This window comes from Anomalospiza imberbis, chromosome 3, assembly GCF_031753505.1.
Source record: "Anomalospiza imberbis isolate Cuckoo-Finch-1a 21T00152 chromosome 3, ASM3175350v1, whole genome shotgun sequence".
Classification (NCBI taxonomy): domain Eukaryota; kingdom Metazoa; phylum Chordata; class Aves; order Passeriformes; family Viduidae; genus Anomalospiza; species Anomalospiza imberbis.
In genome coordinates, this window is record NC_089683.1 from 82707452 (window position 1) to 82732430 (window position 24979).

General features: G+C 36.5%; 1 protein-coding gene across 7 annotated transcripts in view; it reads left to right on the top strand.

Annotated features, from left to right (window-relative positions):
- The window catches only part of PLD5 (phospholipase D family member 5), a 164541-nt gene that overhangs the window by 100003 nt on the left and 39559 nt on the right, over window positions 1-24979 (top strand). For 4 of the 7 annotated variants that reach the window (XM_068185418.1, XM_068185419.1, XM_068185420.1 and 1 more), the window contains 2 exons: window positions 6196-6364; window positions 14332-14446. In XM_068185418.1, coding sequence (XP_068041519.1) covers window positions 6196-6364; window positions 14332-14446 — 284 coding nt within the window. Of the gene's footprint in view, window positions 1-6195; window positions 6365-10971; window positions 11276-14331; window positions 14447-24979 lie in introns of those variants that run through there. The other 3 variants (XM_068185425.1, XM_068185422.1, XM_068185423.1) reach the window with 3 other exon arrangements.

Sequence of the window (24979 nt, forward strand, 5' to 3'; positions counted from 1 at the left end):
GCCACTTTCTGCAGCTGCATATTTAAAAGTATCAAGTCACTCACTTGGCTGAAGAGGCTTGTGTCTTCTGTGTCCAGTCACTTGTAAAGTGCTGGGATCCTTTCTTATGTCAGGGTGCCCTGGTACCATGCTAGCCCGTGTGAGCAGTGTGAGTGAGGAGTCACTGACTCATTCCTGTGATGGAGAGCAGAAAACCAGGACCAGTGTGTTCTCTTTGGCTTAAGGCAGAACAGCCTTTCATTTTAAACATTAGTCTGCTCTGCCACATACTTGGAAATGTTCAAATGAAACTTTGTACTTTGCATGTCTGCAGAAGAATATATTTAATATCATAAACCTGAATTTATCCTCATTCGCTGCAGATCTAATTCAAAGAATAGTCTTGAACCAAGCATTCACCATCTCAAGATTTTGTCTCTGGACATCAAGGTCTTCATGACTAAAGTTCAAAAAGCAGACAAGTAAATGCCATCAAAGAGCTTTCATACTGTGCATGTACTCAGGCACTTGCACACATACAAACATGCACAAACACACAAACATGTGCCTCGCCAGTTGGGACTATTAGAGTACTTATGATGTGTTCTCAGATGCAAATAGTTCAGGTGCTTTTGAGTACTGAGCTTGCACTCACAGTCCTTTGTAAATTCAATCTTAGCTGCTTTGCATTTCACTTTTAGCTCTGGTGTTCTGTTTTGAATTCCTTATAATGGGTCAAACGTATTTTATTTAAAATTGAAATTCATAGCATAAGTATGTGATAACACATTTTGTAACTTCTCATCCTGGAAGAATTAGATGTAATAAATTAAAAAGTAAATACTACATGCAATGCCCAGTTTGATTTTTCATTACTGGATACATCATGTAATTATCCAAATATACTGGATATCTTTATACTTCAGTTCTGATCTCAAAGCAGACTTATTGCACTTGATCTTCCAGATCATTACCATCGTCTTTAAGTAGAATATCCAAATACAATTGTACTATACTTTCCCTATTTTTTTAGGCTATTTTCTCTGTGAACCCAGAAAACAGTGTTTGTTTTGAATGTTTTTGAAATTTTAACTGTACCCTGTCTAGAAGGGGATTTCTTAATCTCTTTCAGAATCAAGAGCTGGAGCTGTGGTTCAGTTGAGAACTGAAGAGGAGGTGCTCTTGGCCAGGATGACAGCTAATGATTAGATCTGATGGGGAATAGTGGTAGAAGGGATGTTATGAAGAAGGATGTGGAGGGTATAAAAGAGACATGGTGAAAGACTGAGAAAGATGGTAGGTTTGGAATAAACATTAAGATTCTGGTGTTATAAGCTGAACTGGAGCTCTGTGAATAGATGAGGTCCTTCAGGCCAGGGAATGGTGATTCCAGGGCTTCTGGGTTAAGAAAGAAAAAGGGGTCACAAGAGGGTATCTTTAAATAGGACCATAATGTCGGGGCAGAACTCACATCCCTTTCTCAGTTATCTTCCTTTTTTTTCTCTCCCTTGTCTGAAACAGAGCAGCCTTATGTCAAAGCCTTTTCTCATCTTTTGTTTCTTTATTGTCTCATATAAGTCATTGCAGTATTTTCTTACTAAGTTTCTTCCCTTTAATGGTGAGTAAATTCAGATGAAGTAGAGATGCTTAAGTGCATATGACCTGGGTTTTCTTTAGTGGATGACTGTGGATTGAGACAAACCAGAGTAAATAATGTTCCAGAGTTTATTGTTTTAATATGGTATGAACCATCAAAAAAAAATATTCCTTTTTTAATAGTAGAATTGTCAGATCTAAATTTTTCAACAGAGCTATAAATTTCTACCAATAGCCCCAGATTTTTTCAAGAGATAAACACAAAGCATCTGTCTGTTTTCACTGTCCTAACCCTCTCTACTTCAATTAGCCCATGTGCTAAATTAAGAACCACTGTTTCCTTCTGAGGAACAAATTGGTGTGACATCAGAAACAAACCTTCTTGCTTTCTGACCAAAGAACTGTCAAAGATGAACAAGAATCCTTAACCGCATATAGAATTCACTTGGAATTGCTAAATGCAAGTCATAGCTGAGCTCAGAAGAGTCTTATTATTGAGGTCATGGTCTATTCTCTGGTAGGCATTAAATACCATTCTATTGCCCCATTTCTTTAAGCTAAGAGGAGCTTGGATCTCACTCTGACCCTTGTCTCTCTGTCTAACTTCACAGAAATTGTGTAACATTACTTTCTCAGTCTGTGTGAGGTACTTTTAAGGATATTCAACTGTAAAACTGAAGAGACAAGCCTATGTTGGCATTATCAGATGAAATAGAGCACTAGGGAATCAGAGAGGGGAAGGACATCTTCATTCAACAGGTGTAAGGTTATCTGCTAATGATTTTGAGGATAGGAAAAATCTGTTTTAATCACCATGGTATATTTGTGTTTTGCTTCGTTAATATGCCATTTTTGCAGAATAAATTATGTCACTATGTCTAACTTTCCTCAAGGTCTGTGAGTGACTTTCTCTCCTAGAAGTTTTTGTAATACTGTATTTAAAGAATCTCTTTGTGGATCATATTGAAACAAAAATGAAAGCTAAATTTAGCTTTTATTGATGGAATTGGGGCTTGCAAACTCAAATTTTTGCACAGAAGTTTTAATGAAACTCATCTTGACTAAGCATTGGAACTTTGCTATTGTGCCAAACAAAAAGAGAATATCACAAAGGCAAAATCACTTAGTATAAAAACTTGGTGGTTGGCTTTTTGTATTACTTCTGAGCTTGGTGTTGGGTTTAAACATTGGAATTTTATGGCAGAATCAATTCTTTATTAAAGAGAAATATGCACTCTGAAAACAATGTTTTAACTAGTGCCCTAGCTAAATGAAATGTCTTTTTTTTTTTCTTCTTTTTTTTTTTCCTTTCATTTTTGCTAAAGAACAGAAAGTAGAATCATAGAATATGATGAGTTGGAAGGGCCCCATCAGGATCATTGAGTCCAGATCCTGGCCCTGCACAGGACATCTCAGGAATCACATCACGTACCTGAGAACATTGTCCAAACCCTTCTTGGACTCAGGCTTGCTGCTGTGACCACTTCCCTGTACTTGCTATTTGGTAAAACGGAAGAGTAGGAAAAATATTACCAGATAGTGTCTGTTCTGAATAACAGTTTTGTTAACTGGAATGCATTTGGCTTCTACTGGACAACCAAACCCAAATTATACAATGGCAGGAGCTGTGCAGTCATGTGTGATATTTAGTGCTGGTCCCACAGCCTACTGAATGCTACGCAGATTTAGAAGTTGGGAGATGTTCTCCCAGTGAAGAGCAAGTTTATTCCAATAGTCAGGACAAATTTCCTTGGCAAGAGGCACCTTGTCCTTGGCAAGGGCCCTTTTAGGAGGAGTTGAATTCCTTATTGCCCAGTAAATTTTCCTTGCTACTTTCTTTGAAAAAGTAAAAAGTTTTAACCCATGACAAATGAGGAAGAGCCCAACTTTTGTGCATATCTTGATGGTATCTGTTACAAAATGTATGTGAACAGCAATGACCCGCAACTCTTCCTGCATTATAGCTTAATGCACACCTAAATTGTGTGAAGTCAGATATAAACATGTATGTGTTTGGCTGGGTCAGGTCTGTCATCTCAAATATGATGAGTTTTGGGTTTGAAGATACTGGAAATATGCAAAAACCTGACTGGATAGTGTCCTGATCAACCTGCTGGATTGGCCCTCATTTGGCAAGGAGGATTGAGCTACATGACCTCCAGATCATCTTAGGCCTGCTGTGGCAGGGTTAGGTTTTTGGTGGCACTCAACTTGCCAGAGAAAGAGACAGGATAAGTGGAAGTTAAGCTAATGTTTTCCAGTGAGACGAGTTCAGTACAGCCTATATGAAACACTACTAACAGCCACTGGAAGTGACTGTGACAGATTCAGTTCTGTCAGTTATTTCGTAGGCTCCTGTGTAATTGATTTGCATGGGTTCCACTAGAAAACAGTGTATGTCAGGCAATATTCTAATGTTGGAAAATTTTGGTCACTGTTTGTTCAAGGGAGTTATGCGCACTTTTAAAATCTAGCTAAATCAGAACCGCATTTGACATAATTTTATTTTTGAAAAATTATTTGGTATTAAGAATGTATTTGAAGCATATTCAGAATAACTCTTTACTGTATCTAGATGTGATTGAGTTGGGGATGGAAGATTTCAGAAAGAGATGCATTCATTTCTGATCTTTGCAACTAGATTATGAGGTCAGTTTCATGACCTTGTAGAGATCACTTTATCTTCTCAGCTTCAATTTCTTCCTGTTTGAAGGTGGCCGTCCTACAACTCTCCATAAAAAAGTTCTGGAAACATGGGCATCCTAAGAGCTCGTGCAATATGATTTGTAATTCTAACTACTGAAAAAGAACAAGCCAGGCTTTCAAGGGATCTAACCAAAGTTTTATGAAGTTCTGTAACAGGATTATTGGCAAAAGTAAGCCTAAACATCTGAGTGTTAGAGTAAAATAGTTTATTTTTAAATGTTTTAAAAAGAGTAGTCGATTTTTAGAGCACTAGTTATTTCAGGAAGTTTGTAAACAAGGTAGGTAGAATGTTTTAGAATAAAATATACTTTAAAGACATTTAAAAATCTAGTTGTGTTTTTAGCATTTTACAGCTTATTTGCTAATTTCCAACTCCATTACTGCAATGTAGATAAGTTAAATGTTAATAAATAGAATAGTGTGTTCATAGTAAATTGTGGAGAGTGTCATTGGTAATTGCAGCTTAGTGATACCTAAGTTGTTTGACAGATTTGGGGGAATAAAGAACATACAGGAGGAGCTGTGCCTGTTCTAGTTTGGGTGGTGGGATTTTTTTGCCAGGCCAGGAGATTGAGTGTGATAATCACCATGGGTTTACTTTATTCAAAATTCTTGCTGGGTTTTCTTAACATTGTTTAAGAGTACCAATCTTCAGTCTTTTAATGGGTTTACTTTACAAGCATGCTTGATATTCTGAAATAGCTCTAAAAGTTTCCATGTGAACCCTCTAGGATGAACTGAATTAATAGTATATACTGCACTAATCTGTTTTTCTAAGAGTCAAAACATGTACAAATCTCTTTTACCCTAAAATTTTGTAATAATGATTTACTTAAAGTTTACAAATTATATTCATATTACTAGAGTTGATAATTAACACTATTGACAAGTACAAAACCAGTGTGGAAATGCTTGATGTACTTGTATATAACAGTGTTCTCCAAGTTCCTATTACAGCTTTCCTGCATCTGGTTTGTATCATTCACAGTAAAAGTGGCAGCTGTTGGAGGCATTTATATGAAAATTTTTTCTCTTTACCTAAAGACAGAATTGAAGAAGTTGTTTGACTTTATTTTATTTTAAAATTCCTCTGCTGAGTGTAGAAAGAAGCTTTACCTGCTGCAATTTAAGGAAATCTATCAGTGAGGTGCTGAATGAAACACATCATTTCTCTGAAGCAGAGGAGCATGCTTTAAGCTGACAGCTTGCTACAATGCTTGTTTGGCTTCCTGGGTGTGATTGTATCCATATGAATTTGTGTACTCTAATTTGAAAATGTTTTGAATACTGTAGACAGTAAGATCAAAGAGCTTTCCAAAAAGAGCAAGAAACTAAAAGGTCATAATTCTTTCTTTAACCACTGGGTCTCAGTTAGAGCCTTACACAGGTAAACAAAAGCAGAAAAATTGGGTAGCTCAGAGCAGTTGGGAGAATTCATATTTAGAGATGTCAATGTAATCAAATGTCAGCTGTAAAAGCAGACATAAGAGAATGCCAGGGAGTGTACATCTTGCCACATTCTTTAGAGAGAATAAAATATATTCAGAGATGAGAGTGGCAAAGCAAGAGGAGATTGTTTCATTCTTCTCATGCTCACCTTAAGGACTGGTTCCCACTTACTTTGTTGTAGGAAGTAACCTTTCCCCTGTGTAAGCTAATTTTGCAGAGTTTTGAAATCTTGATTGGCTTTGCTGCATTAGCAATAGGTCACTTCTGCACTTCATTGTTCTGGGAAGTGTGGAGCATGATGGTCAGATGCTTCAGAGAGAGTTACAGGATGGCAAACTGCTGAGAGCCTCTGGGAGCAGATGTTGAACCCCAGGCCCCAAATCTGAAGTTCTTTACAGTTTGGAGCCTTCTGATAAAGAAAAGTGTTTTTGTTAAGTGGTTATTTTTTTCCTTATCTATTCTCAGGGTTGCTCTTGTGGAAAATATTCCTGAAGGGATCAACTATTCAGACAGTGCACCATCCCATTTGTCTCTTTTCCAAGGCTGGATGAATTTGCTTAATATGGCTGAAAAGTCTGTTGACATAGTATCTTCCCAGTGGGACCTCAATCACAGTCATCCATCAGCATGCCAGGTATGTTCTAGCCTAACAAAAGAGTGGGACCTTAACAGTCTGTTCTTGTTGTCAAACTTAATTTTTCAGAACAAAAACCCTGTCCTGTAGCAGAACTATTTGTTTGGGTAGTCTAAAAATCATTTCCTTATGAAGATTATCCTGCCAATACAAAAGTTTCTAAGAGCAGTGGTGTGCTTGAACTAGATAACATCCAACATATACTTATAGCACTTCCATCTTACGAAAGAAAGACATTGTGTAACCTTAAGAAAGCTGTCAAATTGTATCTATATTAGCATATCCACCTATTTGGTAATATTCATAAATCTATACAATAATTTTCTATTTGATGCTACTGATGAAATAAAAGGCAAGCATGTGGATTAATTCTCTAGCCAAACAGATGGATAGAATTACGCTTACAAAGAACAATATCATATCAGATGATTCATAGCTTTTCCAAATTAGTCTTGGGAGGAAGCAGTGTTCAAGATTTCTGCAATTAAAAACAGCATGAAAAATCATAAATCATAGTGAATAAGGCAGACATGCATTACAGTGATGCTGTGCCAATAAACTTCATTCTTGAGAGCAATCCTCTTAGAAATATGGATAAGGAAAGGTTTTCACTTGTGAAACTAAGATCCTGAAGAAGCGATAGGCCGAGAGTATCTCCTCTTTTCCACTAGATAGATTGTTTGCTGAAAGGAGCCATTCAGCTGACATGAAATGGTGCTAAAATGACAGCCAGGTAACTGTAAGGAATAAACTCTGTTTTACTGTGGCATAAACTCTTGGCATTCCTTTCTAGTTCTGTTGATGCAGTGCATTAAAAAATGCCTTTTGGTAAATGGTAGGCAAATCCTGGTATTCTAATCAACTACATTCTGCTTCTTTTGAAATAGACTGTAGCCTAGTTGAGCAGCATACATTAACTTTTCTTCAGAAAAAGTTTGCTGCATGTCCATTTAAAATACTGAAAATATAAGGTGGGCAGATGACTAGAAAATGTAATACAAAACCTACATTTTAGAATGTTTATACATATTGGAATGTGGTTTGTGAATAAATTTATGTGGAATAGCAAAATACTGACTTTTTCACAATGTAATTGTGCAGCTAAGCTTTATTTAAATTTATTGTCTAAGTAGCTTCAAACCCATGTAATGTCATTCACGCAGATGAATTCAAGGAGATAGTGCCTTCGATGTTTCTAGGATGTACATGAATTGATATGTGCATGAATCTTTCAAAAATATTTTGTCTGAAAAATATTCAGCATGTCATTTGCTTCAAAACTGGCAGAGCCTAACAGATCCCAAATAGAGGATATAAAATAGCAAAATTGAAATTGGGATTCCCGTAGTTAAGCATCAAATCCATTCCCTTTTTCACATTCACATTGCAAAGTAAAAGCTGTAAGATACCATTCAGCAAGGAAAGGAAGAAGAGATGCCTAGGAAGTGGATTTGGTCTTTTGTCCTCAAATGCACAGTTAAAGCCAGAAAAATGAAACATTTTTCATAATATTCTATTCTAGCTATCTTTTTCTGCCTGCTAGTAGTCTTACAAAAATGAGTAATTACTTCTGTTTAAAGGCAATTAATATTCCAGTCATTTTCTCATTTGTACAGCAGCATGGGCTGAACACCTGATAGATCTTTCTGTCAAGCTTGTCTATTCATGCTAAAACACTATTTTGTTATTGGCCAGTCTGATTGCTAAAAAACTGCCAAGAGTCAGTGTTTCTTAGCAAATTGCTGCCCCAGAGAATGTACACAAAGCTCACTCTGTAAAAGGGAAGGGAGAAAACTTGTATCATTACATCTGCTTTCTCCACTCCGTGAAGTGGAAGTGAAATTTCAGAGAAGCTTCAATAACTGTAATCTAGTAATTGTTTGAGGAATAAGTCCAATGCCCTCAAGTCTTTACAATTTGAGTTTGGGGAAATTTGCCCAGCATAGCAGAAGCATTATGAGAGGTAAGGGGATGAGATGCAAAACTCCCAGGTAGTAGAGTGCTTAGTGGATGAGTTCTAGTTGTTCCTTGAATGAGTCTTGTTTTTTTGAGAAATTAAGGACATAACCATTTTCCATACGGACCCACATCCTGCTATATAATTAGCAATTTCCATTTTATGAATATTCAAGTCATATTGGAGAGCAAGGTTCTCCACAAGAGCACTTGAACAGACATGGGTTTTTGAAGGAGAAAAGCAGAGGTGGCTAGATTTCTTTTTCTCAATTAGTTACAAGGTTTAATTACATTCTCTATATTCTTCTGCGTAGTCACATGCATAGATGCATGAGTACATGTACACACACATATGGGCAATATACATACTGAAGAAAAATACAGCAGGAAATTCTACAACTTTGTACACACACACACATATATTATCCAAATGTATATTGGACGTACATAGATATGCATACATTTGCATATATAAAATTGCAGAACTTCCTGCTATATTTTTCTGTATTTTTGTTTGTGGGTGCATTACCTGGTGTCCTTGACTCTTGCTTATCTGTATTTTGTTGTTATAAATCTAAATAAACATTCATTGCCAGCTGAGCTGACCAGGTCACAACAGCTGCGCTCAGTCATCTGAGATGATGAGTTTTGCTAAACTGGATTCTGTAAAGACAGACACATGATGAGACAGTGTTTCTGTTCTTCAACAGATAAAGCAGTCAAATAAACAAATGTTTGCTTGGCAAAATAGTGAGTTCTCTCTCTGCTGCTTTTCTCATTGAGAAGAAATCCATATTTTGGCGAGTTTGTACTGTGATATGTGTGTTTTCAAATAGCAGGGTAGTTGTCATTTAGCAGCACTGAGGTTTTTGTGGAATGTGAGTATGTGACTTTTCCTGTGGTAATCTATGTTTAGAGATAGTAGAGGAAAATGGAAACTGTTTTTTTTTTTTTTTTTGAGGATGATTTTTGATTCATTTTCAGTTAAAAGAGAGAGGTGAATACAAGATCATGCCAGATCACAATTTTCACAGTTCATTTCTTCTGGGTCATCTTATGTTTTGAAATTTTAATTTAGAATGACCTTTTAGATTTCCAGCAAGTCCTTCACAAACTTCAGTTTGTTTCTCACAAATTAGAATCAATGCCATCATGGCTTATTGCTATTGCCATGTGTATGTTGTCCCCGGATGGATATTTGGATAAACATAAGATGATCAAGGGTAGATCTGCATCTGATTTTTACAAGTATCACATAAAAAATAGATACTTCTGATTTTATTCACCAACCTACTGTGCATCTCCCATATGGCTTGGTGGGAGAAGTCCCCCATCCATCTGATACTCTCTCATGTAAGGCAGCTGTCCAGCTTTGTAATGAATCTCTGATGAGAAGTCATGAGTCACTCACACATGCATTGCCCAAGGAGCTTAAGTGATTTGTTTGGTAGAACAAATGTTAGTGCAAGAGCTTAAGTTCCCTTCCTTGAAAATTATTAAAAAATGCAAATAAATACAAAGAGGATATCTCCAAATCTAGCAGCTCCCAGTGGAAATTGGATAGGATCAGCTATAGAGATCTATAAGCTTACCTTTACATATCTCCTCTTCAGGTGGTGGCATTTCCCTGGTACTGGCTGACGCATAGAAATTAAATTCAATGAAAGGAGGGTTTTTTAAATGAAAGCATATTCCTTGCCTTTGCATTAGCTATTTGGTTAGAAGAATTGAGGAAAGCATTAAGGTTTCTTTGTTCTGTATTAAATAGCAGCTGTAAAAGTTAGGATTTCTTGATTTATTTGCTCTATTGATTTCTGCCAGCATGCTATGATTTTTAGTGATGTTTTAGAAATATACCCAAAGGCTTGATTATGGGAAAACTTAGGAAACAATAGTAGAAATATATATATATATATATATATATATATATATATATATATATATATATATAACCAGAAGAAAAGTCTATGAGATAACCAGGCTTTTTCTGTGGCATTAAAAAAATAAGCATTTTCTAAACTGTAGGAATCTATGTTACTGAAGAATACAATAATGCAATTTGAGAGTCCTTCAGTAAATAAAGCATTTTAATGTTTGTATCTCCCCATTTTATTTCTAATGAGGAACCTATGCTGACAGAGACAAGAGCAGATGAGGGAAATCAGCCAGGCTACAATCAGCCTGCCTAGAGTCTGCCAATAAATTGGGGGAAATTTCAGGACCTTTTGGTAGTGACAACTTCAGGGTTATTTTAATTCACCAGTTTTCTGTGGCAGGTACAGTTGGGACTGATGTTTGAGATTTATGTTGGTTTAAAACCACAATGCAAAAGTAAATTTTTTCATGTCATAAATACTTACTACATTATATTTTGTCACTTTTGATGTTTTTCAAACAGCCCAGCAAAAACTGTAAGAGAATATTTTATCAGGATAAGCAGATTTCTGGTGGTATTGTTTGTTAAAAGGCAGATTTTGCTATAAGGTAGCAGTTTCATAGCACTTGGCTGCTCTTATTTCTCAGTCCTCACAAGCTGGGTATATAGCAATGCTTCTGATCACTGTCACGTAGTGGTGCAGCAGCCTGGTATTGTCTCACAAAGGGAATGTGGTCTGAATGACAGCATAAGGGTTTGTATTCAACAGAAGCATTTCAAATGTTCTGACAGCAGTAACAAAACATTTCAGACCTTCTGTCCCATCTTTTTTCCTTTTCATAGAACAAACCAGTAAAATTGCAAGTAAACATGTCAGAAAGTGCAGAAACTGAGTTTCCAATTAATATTAATGGAGAAGAAGTCTAGGTTCTTCAGCAGTGTGGGAAGAATTTCTAGTAACCCTATTTACTGGACTATGTACTTGCTTTAAAAAGCAACTTGTGAATTTTTCATAGTTTGGTTCATTGAGCTTAAGCCTTGGGGGTATGAATGCCTGCTGAGGGATTATGCAGTGGCAGGTGAGATAAAGGGAATTCTTTCCAATTTTGTCACTGGTGGTTGTTTTTATGTACCCGTTTAAACACAAATATTTGTGGTGAGTGCACTTCTAGTTTTAACCATCACTACTTAGAGATGCTTTAAATGTTGAATCAATCTGAGGTTTTACCATTCATAAACATAACTGGAAAAAAAATGCCATAATTGAATAGCTTGTGGTGTCCCTGATGGGAAAACAGATGCATTTTCAGAGGAGATGGTTTCATTGGAATGCAGGGCCACACTCCAAGCAATCTATGAACAGATAGGATGTGCTGTTCAGCAGGCAGCATGGCCTGTAGGAGACAGCTGTGTTGGTTACATCAGGGAAAACTCAGGAGGTGCTGCCAGGTTCTTTTTTGTCCAAACAGCAATTAATACAGAAAGTCCAGGCTTGTTTATCAAAGCTTTTATAAATAATATGTGAATATAATCTCCTGCAGGTAGAAGTGAAAATAATATCCAAAAATAACTACTATAGGAAAATAAAATTAGGAGCCATCCCCTGAAGCAATTAATTTTATCAGTTTTAGACATTAACTTTCTAAGCATTTCTTTGTCAGAACAGTTAACCCATTAATTTGTATTGATAATGATAATAATTTTCCTTTGAATTTATAAATGCATTTTCCATGTTTATTTCTGTATGCCAGAATTTTCTGCTGTTCTTTTAGACAAAATCAGTTTTTACAGATAACCTAAACAAAACAGCTGTTTATCTGTCTACTTAGTAAATGGAATCAACACAGAGAACCTGAGTAGCTTTTTCTACTTACATGTGTATTAGTTATTATGCATAATGCAAACCTTTTAATCCTTGAATTTCCCTGCTGACTTTTGCAAAGGTGTAGCTAATGAAAACCAAAAGTGCTGGTGTTTCCAGCTGGGGGACCCATATGAAGCACATAAAAGGCTGGCTGAGCTCTGACATGCCAGGAGCCTGACGCTTCGGGGTAGCTGGGGGGATAGGGCAAAGCAAGGATTGGGAATTCAGCAGACAGCAGGACAGTGATGGCTCCTCCCAGATTTAGTTAGAGTCTAGCAGTGCCAGATAGTAGAACTTGTATAAAAAACCCTCTTGGAGGGAGCAGGGCACCCAGCAACACCAGTCACTGCACTTCTGCTCCCCCAAAATAAGGCTGGAGTAGCTGCATAACTCTATATGCAGCATCCATCTCCTCTACACTCCTATCTCATTAATTCTTACATTCTCTGTAACATCTGCACTTCTTCTTAAAAAGACCCAACACAATTTCTGGTGTAAGAATTCAGGATTTTTTTAGGAGGTATGTGAGGGAAAGCCACTCCTTGACTTACACAGCAACTTGGGACTCTTGGGTGTGTGAGTTAAAATCATGGATGGTATTTCTTACATATGGAACCACCTAGTCACCTAGAGAAATGCTAAATCTGAGTAAAATAAGCATTTAGAACTTCATGCAAGAAATGTTTTTGTTTTTCTGTTCTGTTAGCTATTTAATGCTTTCACTATGGCAACATTGTGTTCACTGCAAAGTTCTTGTGAGCCATTGGGATGAGCAGGAAGCTGTACCATGGAGTTGAGTGAGCAAACAAGCATACATTACAAAAGTAAAACACACAGTAGTTCTGTTTCCATTGCAAACTCTGGCTGATTGATATTTTTGAGGAAGATATATTTCAGGGATATGAGTATTTTTATTTTGCCACATATATTCAAAATAAGTGAACATTAGAAAATAGGTCTGTACTTTAGACAGGGGAAGCACTACTTCCTGTGTCTGTGTAATGCTAAAAGCCCAGCAAGGCTCAAAGTATCAATCTGTATAGGAAATTATAGGGCAAATTTCTAGGCCTTCCCCTCAGTGCTGCTAATGGGTTTTCAGTGTGTGGGGAGGGCTTTTGTCTGAGGTTTTGTTGGTCCATGCTGCATCATATCAACCCAAACTGTCCTTGGCTTAGTCAGTTTTGTTGAATGGAAGGATCATTTTAAGATTCTTAATTTGTACAGAGAATTATGTAACATGTTTCTGTGAAAAGCTTTATCTTCTACCTGTTTGTTTGAAAGTTGATGTATAGTTATTGCTTTTTTGTTTAGAGTTTACCCTGGGGCAAACATTACATTGAATCTAAAGTGAACTGTGTAGGTAGGGCAGGTCTTTTGTCAGGTGCATAAGACCAAAGTCTTTCTGTATTGGACTGCTTATTGAACGTGGTGTCTGCAGTACTAGGTTAGAATAGCACCAAGGAAGTGAGCTCTGGTTGTAATTGTAGTAACAAACAGGAGTGTTACACTGGAGAGTATATTATTCACATGGTCTAGTTGGATGTTACTAATGTTTTTTTATTTGATTTAAGATACCGAACCTAAAATTTTACCATTTACAATGCAATCAGAAGTTTTACTTCTTGTTTGTTTCTTGGATATGGAAAAACATGGTGAATTAGAATTTTATTTTTCGTATAAAATTTCTGTTTTGACATGTATCCAGCTCACTTTCCTTTTCTTGTTAGAAATAGGGTTTAAATAGTAAAATTTTGCAGCAGCATAAAAATTAAGTGCACATAAAATACCTATAGATCATTATTTTCCTTCTTGGTATAACTCATCTGATGATAAGCATGCAACTACTTGGGAATGATTAGAACCACTTGCAAAAATGTCACTCAATACAGAAAAAATGTAATAAACTGTTTTCCTTGGCCTTTTAATACTAAGTCAACAGACTGCGATTATTTAGAAGAAAGTTAATGTCGAAATATGCTTATGCAGCATAAAACCCCTGGAGACTTCATTTTCTGCCTGACACCTGTCACCTTGTCAATATTGCACAATCTGGGAAAAGCAAGAAACATTTTTGGCCTTCAGAGCAGTATTTCTCCAAGAAAACGAATTTGAGTTGCATACCTTTAGGGTAGGTTTAATCATACCTAGGAACATAGTTACTCAGATGTTGTTTATAAAGATTTTGTTTAAACATTTTTTTTAATTTGTTAGTATGCAGTTTGATCAATTCTGTGTCTAAAAGCTTCTGCTTTCCTTTAATGTCCTTCCCAGGGTCAGCGTCTTTTTGAAAAACTGCTTGAACTGGCATCCCGAAATATTGAGATAAAGCTAGTGAGTGATAAACTGCCCATGGAATCCAAGGTATTAAACGACTTGAAAACAAAGGGTAAGACCAAGGTCTTTATGTCGTTCTGCCATTGACTGCTGCGTGATGCTCCTGTTATTTAAAATGCAGGCTTGGATGGTGCATAAAATGCACACTATTGCTGTTGCACTATTACCCTATAATCCCTCAGCTTTCTCTGGTTCACAGATATCAGAAATCTGAAACTTACTGTAGGTGATGTTTGCAGTTCACAAGCGAATAAAAAGGCATTGCATTAGAGACGTGTTTAAATTCCCTGTAGCCATTTAATAGTAGGCAATGTAACCTGAGAGTCTGGGCTAATACCTTGTGGGACAAGATACTTTTCCTTTTCTGAGCAGTAGCAAAGTAAATTAATAAAACAACATGTGTATGGTACTGATGAGCATGAAGCACTGAAAAGTAGACCGTTGGTCAGATTTAACCAGCTGACAAGTTTCTTTGTGATGTGTGTATTTCTTTGGTCTCTGCTTTCCTTGTTATTTGTTGTTCAGAGGTTCAAAAATCCCTATCCAAAGAGGGATTGCACATTGGCAGTACATGAATGAAATTGTTTTATGTAAAACTGTGTGGAAAAATAGTAAAGAGAATGTAAGAATGGCTGAAAGAAATTAGTCTCTCTTAGGAGTTCCAGCAATCTTATACACATTTCTCCTCTTAGTTATCTATATCTGATAAAAGCATGATTTTAAGGGTAAGATACGCTTTTCAGAGATCAAAAAGAACTTATGTGTTTTGATGGTGATCATTTTTGACAAAGATACCTGTATGGATCACAAAGGAAACTCTAAAAAATTTAATTAGGCAAAGGAGTTGTTATGTATAAAAGCACCCTAACATAGCATGACTGTTCATGGTGAAGAATAAAGGGCACCCTCTTCCCTCAAAAATCAATCTATATTTGTTTCAATTCCTTGTAATCTCCCCACTGTACAAGTAAAAGAATGTTACTAATGGAAGTCCTTATCCCTGAGAGAGATTGGCTTTTAATCAAGTTTGACGTTATTTAAATTTAATAAACTTAAATTCACTTAAAAATTAATAACTATAGATCCTCATAATTTCATGACACTACCTATTCCAGGGATTTGATGATTTCTGCTACATAACCAAAAGAGATATTGATCCTTTGACAACTAGTAAGAATATATAAAATACTTTGTCAGATATATGTGGAGTATCTTTTTCTGATGTGATCAAAAAAAATAGGTATTTTGACATCAATGTCAGTGAAATTAACTTTTGAAAAATTGTTTCTTTTCCCTGTGATTCTAATATCCCAAATTCCTATGAGTCAGAGAATAGCAGAGGTAGGCCTGTGTATTCATATCAATATACTGGCAACTGATATTTTAAGTATGTTTTGTTAAAAATACCCAATACCAAAAATTATCCTCTTTCAAAAAAAGATGAGGGGAAATTTTTAGGTAGAAAAGGAGGAGAAATGTTTAACACTTCCTTCTATTTATGTGGGAATTAATCTAACCTGTGAGCTTAAAAAAAAAAAAAACCCAGAACACAGGCTTTTACAATTTTACTAGCTTCAGTTTCCCTTATGCCTTTTCTAGATTTCTGAGACAGGAAATCTTATAGTATTTAAATGAAATTATCAATATATTTGTGCTCTAAGCTACAAAGGATTGGAGAAAGTTGCTAGTAGATCTTGTGAGTTTTGTTGTCATCATCTTTGAACCCTGAAATTGTATATATTGTTTACTCATGGCCTTTCTCAAACATCAATATTACAACTTCTAGATTTTCTCACTGTGCTTTTTTTAATCTTTCCATGTTTTGATCTGCTAATTTCTGCACTGATATTTTTATTGGAATGTCTTGCTTATGGCAAGATGATTGCCAGCTCTGTTGCAATTCTTTGACTCATTTAGGTTTGTTGTTTGTTTTTTATCTCCATGGAAGTTAGATAAATCTTTTCTTTGGTTTTGCATTCCTGAAAAGAAATAAATTAGTTTTAAATTCAGTCAGATTTAGTTGTCTTAATTTTATGTTGAAATGAGTAGATCTTGTATGACCAGTTAATGGTATGTGCTGTTTGTGTCAACTAGAAGCTAAGTATGAGGCTAGCCTAAAAAAACCCAGATACCATTAATCTTTGCTATGCTACCCTGGAAAACCTATCTACTAAAATTATTAATCTTTTCGCTTGTGAGGGGCTTGCCACCTCCATCCTCTGAAATCCATCAGAACAGATCATTGAGAGGGAACTGTGCATTATCACTTGGACTTATATCCATGAAGACAACTAATTATTTTTTCCTGCAACTGGTCAGATTTGTCTTTAAAATATGCCATGCACCCTTTTTAACAGATACATTCCTCTCTTGGTGAAGAAAGCAGTAAACAAATCAGTAGCTCAGCCACGTTGGGGAGCATCTCAGGATGGAGAACCAGAATATATTTGTCTGAGTAGACCCAAACCCCAACTTGTGGTGGTTGAATTAGGCAGCAGAGAGACCAAGCACTACTCTGGGGTTCATCGCCTGATAAATGACTCTGAGACTCTGACTGATCCTAAGCAGCAAATGTGCTTGGCACCCGAGCCATAGTAGTATGGACAGAAAGCACATACACAGCCAGTGGGACACTGGGAATTTCATGTTTTTCTGAGTCTGCCTTCACCTTGCTAGGTGGGCATAGGTTTGGCTCTTCTTTCCAAGCCAGATTGTATGCGCAAGTCAGACTGTCTTCAAGCTGTTCTGCTGAACATGAGAGAGAATTGCTATTGTATGAAGAAAGTGGAAGAGTCTTGCCTTTCTTTTCAGCAGACCGAGTTATCAGAACCCCTGGGCTGTGCCCTCATGTGGTGCAGACTGGTTCCTAAGGCCAGGATGAGGCATAATTTGGCTGTTGGCCAAGGATGTACCAGTTAATATATTGCCCAGGAACCATAAGGGAATCTTCAGGTAGCATGCCCTGTCTGCTTTAAGTAGCCTCAAAAAAAGTAGAATCAGTTTAAACACATGGGATTGCTTGAAGACCAGTACTTGGTTATCCATGTTTTCATGCAGTTTTAGCTTTTTTGTACAAGGAACCATGGTAGGCTTCTGTACTACTGCATCTTAACACAGGTATTGAGAGTATTTCTGCCAGACAGATTATTCCAGCACATCTTTCCTTTTTCTAGACAGGCATGCATTGAATCCTCTTGCCTCTTCTCCCCATTTCTGAAGAACTGTAGAAAGCCGTTTTTATAGATCTTTTCCACCACAATGGTGCATCCTACCTAGAGTCCTCTCCACACATCCTTCCTCTGCAGCAGCTGTCCCTATTGATTAATAGAGGAGAAGGCTGAAATACTACTTCAAATGTGGGCTGATGGGGTAAGATAAAGCATATCTTATGTAGTCTGGGGAGCAGAACTGAACTGATGTGGAATAAAATAAAGTTAGTAATTCACGGTTGCAATGCTAGTGCAGACATCTGAGCTAACTGTGAACCTGCAGGTTTGTCATCACTCCAGTAATTTTTTTTCAGCCTTTCTATGCTATCCTGACTTACTTGAGGTAGCTGTAAAGCAGGGGAGCTTGATTACAGGAGTCCAGAGGCTGCACTGTGGAACATGGATTGATTCATTGTGCTAACACATACCACACTGTGTCAGCTGTGGTGGCAGGATTCTCTGACTGCTGAGATAATGTACATTTGCCAATAGTTGCTGGACTGTGGGAGTATTATTTAGTTGCAAAACTAAGCATGCAAAAATGAGGAAATACTGATCCCATAGCATATATTTACAATAAACTTTAATTATACTATCAGATTCTGTATTTTGTACAGAATACCTGGCTGGTACTTGTTGTAATATTACCATATTAATCAGAGGGTTTTCCCTTATATTGAATGAGAATCAATCAAACATCAAACATTTAATGCCTAAGGCAGTTGATGTTCATTCAGGGGATATTATTTCTGCTAGTAATGGCTAGAATATTTTCTTATCTTCATATTTAATGTATGTCTCTAGGCTTTCTTCATTGCACATCTGCCAGATCCTGCACTGAATGCAGAATGATTAATTTCCTCATAGGCCTTTCTGTACTGTTTCTCACTGTGATATCTGAGTGCTCTGCAAATACAGAATTAATGAATTTCTTTTACAACATCCCTGTTACATGAGGTTTCTTGCTGTTTCTATCTCTTGGGGACAGCCAGTGATTATTAATGGCAAAACAGGCACCACAAGCAAGATATGAGCATTTGTTTCCTATAGTCACAATTAAAATTTTAAAAAGTATATTAGTAATTAAAATAAATAATCATATGTAAGTTTTCCCAGCTCACATTGTCAAAATTATTGCTAAACAGACTATAAATTATGATGATATTTTTTTAGAACATAAGTATATCCATACTATGCAAATCTGTATATGACTGTATTGTGAAAGGTAGGTCTGTCTTTAGACAAAATTTGGCTCATTGTGTAAACAAACATGTTCTTCTTTATCCTCTTTGTACTGTGACAGTAGCTTATTAATGCTTGTTTTCATGGTTATTGTTTTAGCCTTTCCTCAGCTGTGGCTCAGTCTACTAGACTGAAACGTTTCTTGTAACCCTCCCCCTCCTTTCACATAATTATGTACCAGTCTTTGTTCATCAGTAACATTTGAATAGCACTGTCTCCAGTTAGCAGGTTGTTGTATTATTTCTCATGTGTACAGAATCTAAATCCCTTACTAATTGCTATCTTATTTTAGCTGACAGTGTTCATGCTTTTCAAGACATACCAATGGATTTTCCTTCTTCAATTTGCATTGGTTCCTTTCTTTTCTATTTATTTTTTTCTCCAGTACTCCTTTTTCATGAAGCATTTTTCATATATTTGCAAGGAATATTTTGTCTTTTGTCAAGTGGTGGCTTCGGCAGATAAGAAAAGAGGAGTCTGTCCACGTCACAGTGTGATTTTAGGAGAAAATACCCTCTAAGTCAACTAACCACTTTTGTGTATGAGCAAGAAAACCAGAGAATAATAGGAAGTCATTGTCATAGGGCAGGATCCAATCACTAGATCATATGTGCAGCTGCTATTCACTGAGCAGTTCATTCACATTTGCCCAGGATTACAGTCTTTCCTAACCAGATACAACCAAAACAAAGAAACCAAAAAGTTATATTGTTTCAGGGTGACAAACAAATGAGTAGTTAGTAAAGCTCTGGATTTTTTTTTTTTTTTTTTTTTGCATTGAGTTATGCCCTTTGGGTTACAAATACTAATTTAGAGCTGGGATGCTTGTGGGGCATGAGCTTTTACTGTTGGCCACAATCATATTCTCTTTCCCTGTCTTCTTGTGGGGAAAGCAAAGACATAAATATTAACATAGCACTGAAAGACATTTGTTATGTCATAGAAAAGATGGAGTTCATCTAGGAATATCAGAACAATTTTTTCTTATTAAATAAATTGAGTTTGGTGCTTTTTTTTGTATTAGAGCCTTTGTATACTGCAAGCCTTAGGAATGTGAAATTGACCATTCTGAAGAAGCTGACATTTTTTTCTAGAAAAGATAAAGCTATAAGACTAAGGGGGAGCATTTCCTGATAAGTTTCTTTGGGCCTAAAACTGTTTGGGGTTTGGGTGACTGAAGTTTTTTGGGAGTTGTTGCTAGGGTAAACCATGATGACATGGATTTATATTAAGCCCAGAATACTTGGTTTCAGTATTATAAAAAAAAATGTTCAAAATATAGGAGCAGTGGTCTGTAAAGAGATTAGACAAGAGTTATCACTGGCAATTTTAAGAATAAAGTAGACAAGCCTCTGTGAGGCTTGGTGCATGGGAAAGGCTTGGTGCATAGCTCTGGTGCATGGGAATGGTCTAGATTGATTTCAAAGCTGGGTTTAATCATTCTGTAATGATTTTGAAGGAGAACATAAACTTATGTGCTTAAGGACATTTATTTCAAGATGGAATATTTTTTCAGTAAGAACAATCATTCACTGGAACAAGCCTCCTCAGGGATATGGTAGAGTCCCCATCACTGGATGTTTGCAAGATGTTACTGGACAGGGTGCTGAATAATCTCATATAGGCTTCCTTTCTCCACAAAAAACTGGGTCAGATGATCTTCTGAGGGCTCTTTTAACCTGGGATTTTCTGATTCTAATTAAGTCTTTAATTTCCTCTTCATGTGAAGATAATGTAGAAAATCAATGTAAATTCTCTGCAAAGACTAAAAAGAAAGTACATTCTGTTCATATAATGGGAAGCTGGAATCCTGAAGGTGGATTTTGAAGAGATTTCTGCCTGTCCAGATGGTCAGTTTTTGCACAATATACCATAAGAGTAATGTTATCTGATGCATGTTCCATTGGAGTGTAAAGAGCGCTCTTGACAGCTGATGTTCAGGGGATGGTTTTACATAAGGCATTAAATGGATCTGTGGCTCCATTGCTTTCTTCCTGCATTTCCTAGGCTGTATTCTCCAAGAGTGTGTGTAATGGAATGATGTTAAGATGGAGGAAGTTCCTGCAGCAATACCAAAAACAGGCTATTTTTTCCCTATGATTTTTCATGAAGAAGTAAGCAGGTGTTTTTGAGGGGTGAGACTTCCGGAAGAAAGCAAGTAATTTGGATATGAGTTTCATAGAGTTAAATAAAGATGCATGTGAACAGAGGGCAAGAAATCCCTTCCATCTCTTTCAAATCATAAATATTGACATTTTTCTAAAACTGTAAGTCACACTTGAAAATACAAGAGTGTACAAAAGGCAGCTAATGAAAATTCCACTGACAACACCTTTGACATCTGATTTTAAAATTAATTTTTATATTTTGATTTATTATGAATCATGCCTTGTTCAGTTTTTATTATTATTTTAGACAACTTGGGTACCACAAACGAGTAGATGCATGATTTGATTTATCTTTTAGTAGTTGCTGTAGGAGAATGTTTCCTAATATTTTCTCAAAAACTTTAAGCTTGTGACAAGCAATCTTAAAGCCAGTTACCAGATGGAAGATCTCATAAAGTTCTTTGCCTCTTAGAATGTATAGTAACTTTGACAGAGTCTATGTAGTGAGAATTACCAAGCTAAATTTCCAAAGCTAGCTGCAGCCCATCCTAAAGGAAAGAAGCAGCTACTAGTTTTGCATCAGAGATTCAAGCATTCCTACCTAACATGCAGAATTAGGTTTGTTTTTGGAGAAACACCCTTCTGTTTAGGCACTTAAAACTGTCTTACCTCAGTTTATGTTGCATGGTGTGCACACATCCACAAACATTTTGATCATGAGGGAATGTTCAGCACTGGTTTTATGCCTAAATCCCATGAGAACTCATATGCAGCATTTCTTATTTGTTTCAGCTGAGGAGGTGAGTCCTGCAGTGTAAAGTAAGCCACATCCAACCTTATGAAACATGACTGAAAAGTGCAGATGGGGACTATTTTTTTTTACTTCTGTATCAATAACCAAATGTCTTCAACACAGAACACATACCTGAGTTGCAGAAGATGATGTTAAAAATCTTGCTCTGTCTAAAAATTACTAAACTGCCACTTTTTACCTTTCATCTGTCTGCCTTACCAGGCACCTGACAGAAAGCAAATCACTTAAGCTAGTATTGAACATCTTAAATGTCTTAAAACTGAGCTTGCAATCACAAAGATTTAGGAAAAGCAGAAGGTATTTTGTAGTGGTGCTCCCTTGGTCCGTCCTATTTGAGTTCTAACAGTTTGCAGAAAATCTTTTAATCTGTTTGCATTTAAAGATGGCTGGAGTAGTCACACATTCATTTGGGGTAGAAGAAACCTGGCTTCCAGTCCCTACTCTGCTTCTGCTCCTTCTGTTGCCTCCAGATATATTTTGAAATAAATGTCTTACCCTTAATAGTAACAGAATTGATTTAAGGTTCTGATTGTAGAACAGAATTTTAAAACTTCTTTGGAGAATCCATCCTTCTGTGCAATTCCAAATGAGGAACTGGCATAAACAACATATTTTCCATTAGCATTGCCTGCTGCCTAATTTGGATGTCTTTTAGCTCAAAAAATACAATAAACTAGTGATAATCTGGTTTTTATTATAGATTCTACAGGAAACTAGATGCCTAATCTGGGAATTAAACTTCCCCTAGATACACAAATATCCTCATTTTAGGCACCATAATAGTTCATAATGTGAACAGCTTACTTTCTCTTTTGAGCCTGAAGCACACAAACTTTAAAAATATTTAGGCATAGCCTGACTTACAGAATTCTCTAGCAGGAGAGATTTAGCAGTATGAGGCTGTCACATACACAGCCAATAGAGGGAGGGAAAAAAAAAAAAAAAAAAGCAAAACAAAGTTCACAATAATTTAAATTCTGAAGGCAGCCAGGGCCTTGGGTTGTACTGGCTTGTTTTGCAAAGAGGAAGGGGAAAAGGTTCACTTAAGCCGAAAATTCTGTCTTTTAGAGCCAGATATGTAAGCAATAAATTCTGATTCTAAGCTCTACAGCTTCTGTGTCTGTAGACTTAGAAATCTGTACCTTTGCTGAGAGAAATGGCTGTGTACCCAAAGACAGTATCCTCTCATTGGTAGCATGTACTTTGGCATTATAAAATACCAGTTGTGCTTTCCAGTATCTGTAGTCACCGTTTCAAATGTGCATAGGTAAATAATAACACATTCATTTAATTAATTTTCTTCATTAATCAAGGACAGCTGTACTGTGAGGTGTATTTGTTAGGGACAGATGTACTATGAGGAATATTTAAGATGTTTGGTGTTCAGTAGAAACAATATCATAATTCTTCTGTTTTGAAATTTCTAATGGAAAAGGTCTTTCATGGCAGATTGGTCAGTATTTTAGTACATAATTTCAGTTTGCAAATATTGCACTCAAGTATGGTACTAAGGTGTGTGTATTCATGGATTTGGCAGCAGTGGGCACTTCTGTATTTAATAAGCTCCAGCACAACTATGAACATTTGTAATCCAGCTATCTTGTGAACAGCCAAAATGTTCTTGTCAGGTAGGACCTAGTAAGGTCCAACATAGGAGCTTGTGCCACAGGGATCATCTTCAAATCTTGCTTGGTGGTTTACATGCTGGGATGGATTCTTTCCATATGGCACTAGCTGTTTTGAATTGCTGACACTCTTTAGCACAGAGGAACCAATAACGGATGGCATTAGCAGAAATTAGTTGTGACATTTTTAAAACATATGGATAGTATGCAAGTTCCTACCTACAGTTACTGAAAGAGTTGGTAAGAGCTGCCAGGGCCATCTGAGCTCAGAAATCATTCATTAGGTAGCTGTGCTTCCTTTGCAGAAATTTTGGCATCTCATGCTTTCTCTTGTATGCAAAAACACTAATGCTATCTCATCCTGCAAAGACATGAAAAGCTAATGGTTCTAAAAGGGGTCCAAGGAAAACAATTTAATTTCTGTCAATTTTACTTTGTCCATTCATGTGATTTTCACATACTTAATATTCACTGGAAACCTGACAGTTTTCTTAGAACTGTACCTTGGTCAGTCAAAGCGGTGCTGCTGGTATGATTTGGTATATTTTTGATTGCTACTGTTTTGGAAGCAGGCTCCAGTCTTCTCAGCAGGACTGAGTGTTTTGTCTCTCAACTTGTTCAAGTTTTGTATGTCATCTAAACTGAAGTGTAACTTCAAACCTGGGCACCCTGAGAAGTCCCTCACCTGAAGTGGCATAACACAGACACTTGTATATGTTTTTTAGCTCCTTCACTGCTAGCTCAATTTCTGCTTCAAACCTGATTAAATACTGTGCACTCAAAGTTATATAAGAAGCATTAACAAATGCCCAAACCCAACTGGCACTCTGACCAACACAACTTGGTTTTCATTTGATGAACACTTTGGAAAGGCTACTCAGCTTGGGTTATTGTTTACAGCACAACTGTAGCATAAAGTAAACCCATGCAACCAAATCTTGCTGGTTTATACAATTTTAGTTACCAAGCATGATCTTTGTAACAAGGATTTGCCACTACGCTATTGATCTTTCTGATAATCTCCTATAGCGGTTTTCAAATTAACCTTCATTTCTGCAGCACTTTGGTGTGTTATGAGTTTTTACACAGCCTAATGGTTGGAAAGGAAATTACATTATGATCCTTCTGAAGTGATTCAACTGGATGCTAAGTTCTCAAAGTGATATCTCTGTGTTACTCTCCATCTTTTCCGTCTTGTTCTTTCAAGAACCTTAGATTCATGGTAATAAAAAGCTCAGTTTCAGTTGATATTTGGACCAAGAAAGCAAGAAGAAATTCCCAGAGTCCTAAATTGCAACAACTGTCAGAAATCTGTGTTAATTTTGGGGGTGTATATAATCAGTTAATACATGTAGAAGTCCTAGCACATGTAAATAAAGTAAAATTAGGACCAATCTGTGTATCCCAAAGCCGTAGTTAACCTTAGAACTCTTAAGAAAATGTATTTTTTCCTTTCCACAAATTTATTTGTAAAGGCTTGAAGAATATACCATAATGCGTATGTAGTTATAAAATAAAATATGTTCCTCAAGTAACTGGAGGAAGAGGGATTGAATGAAAAACTGGATGAATATATAAGATAAATGA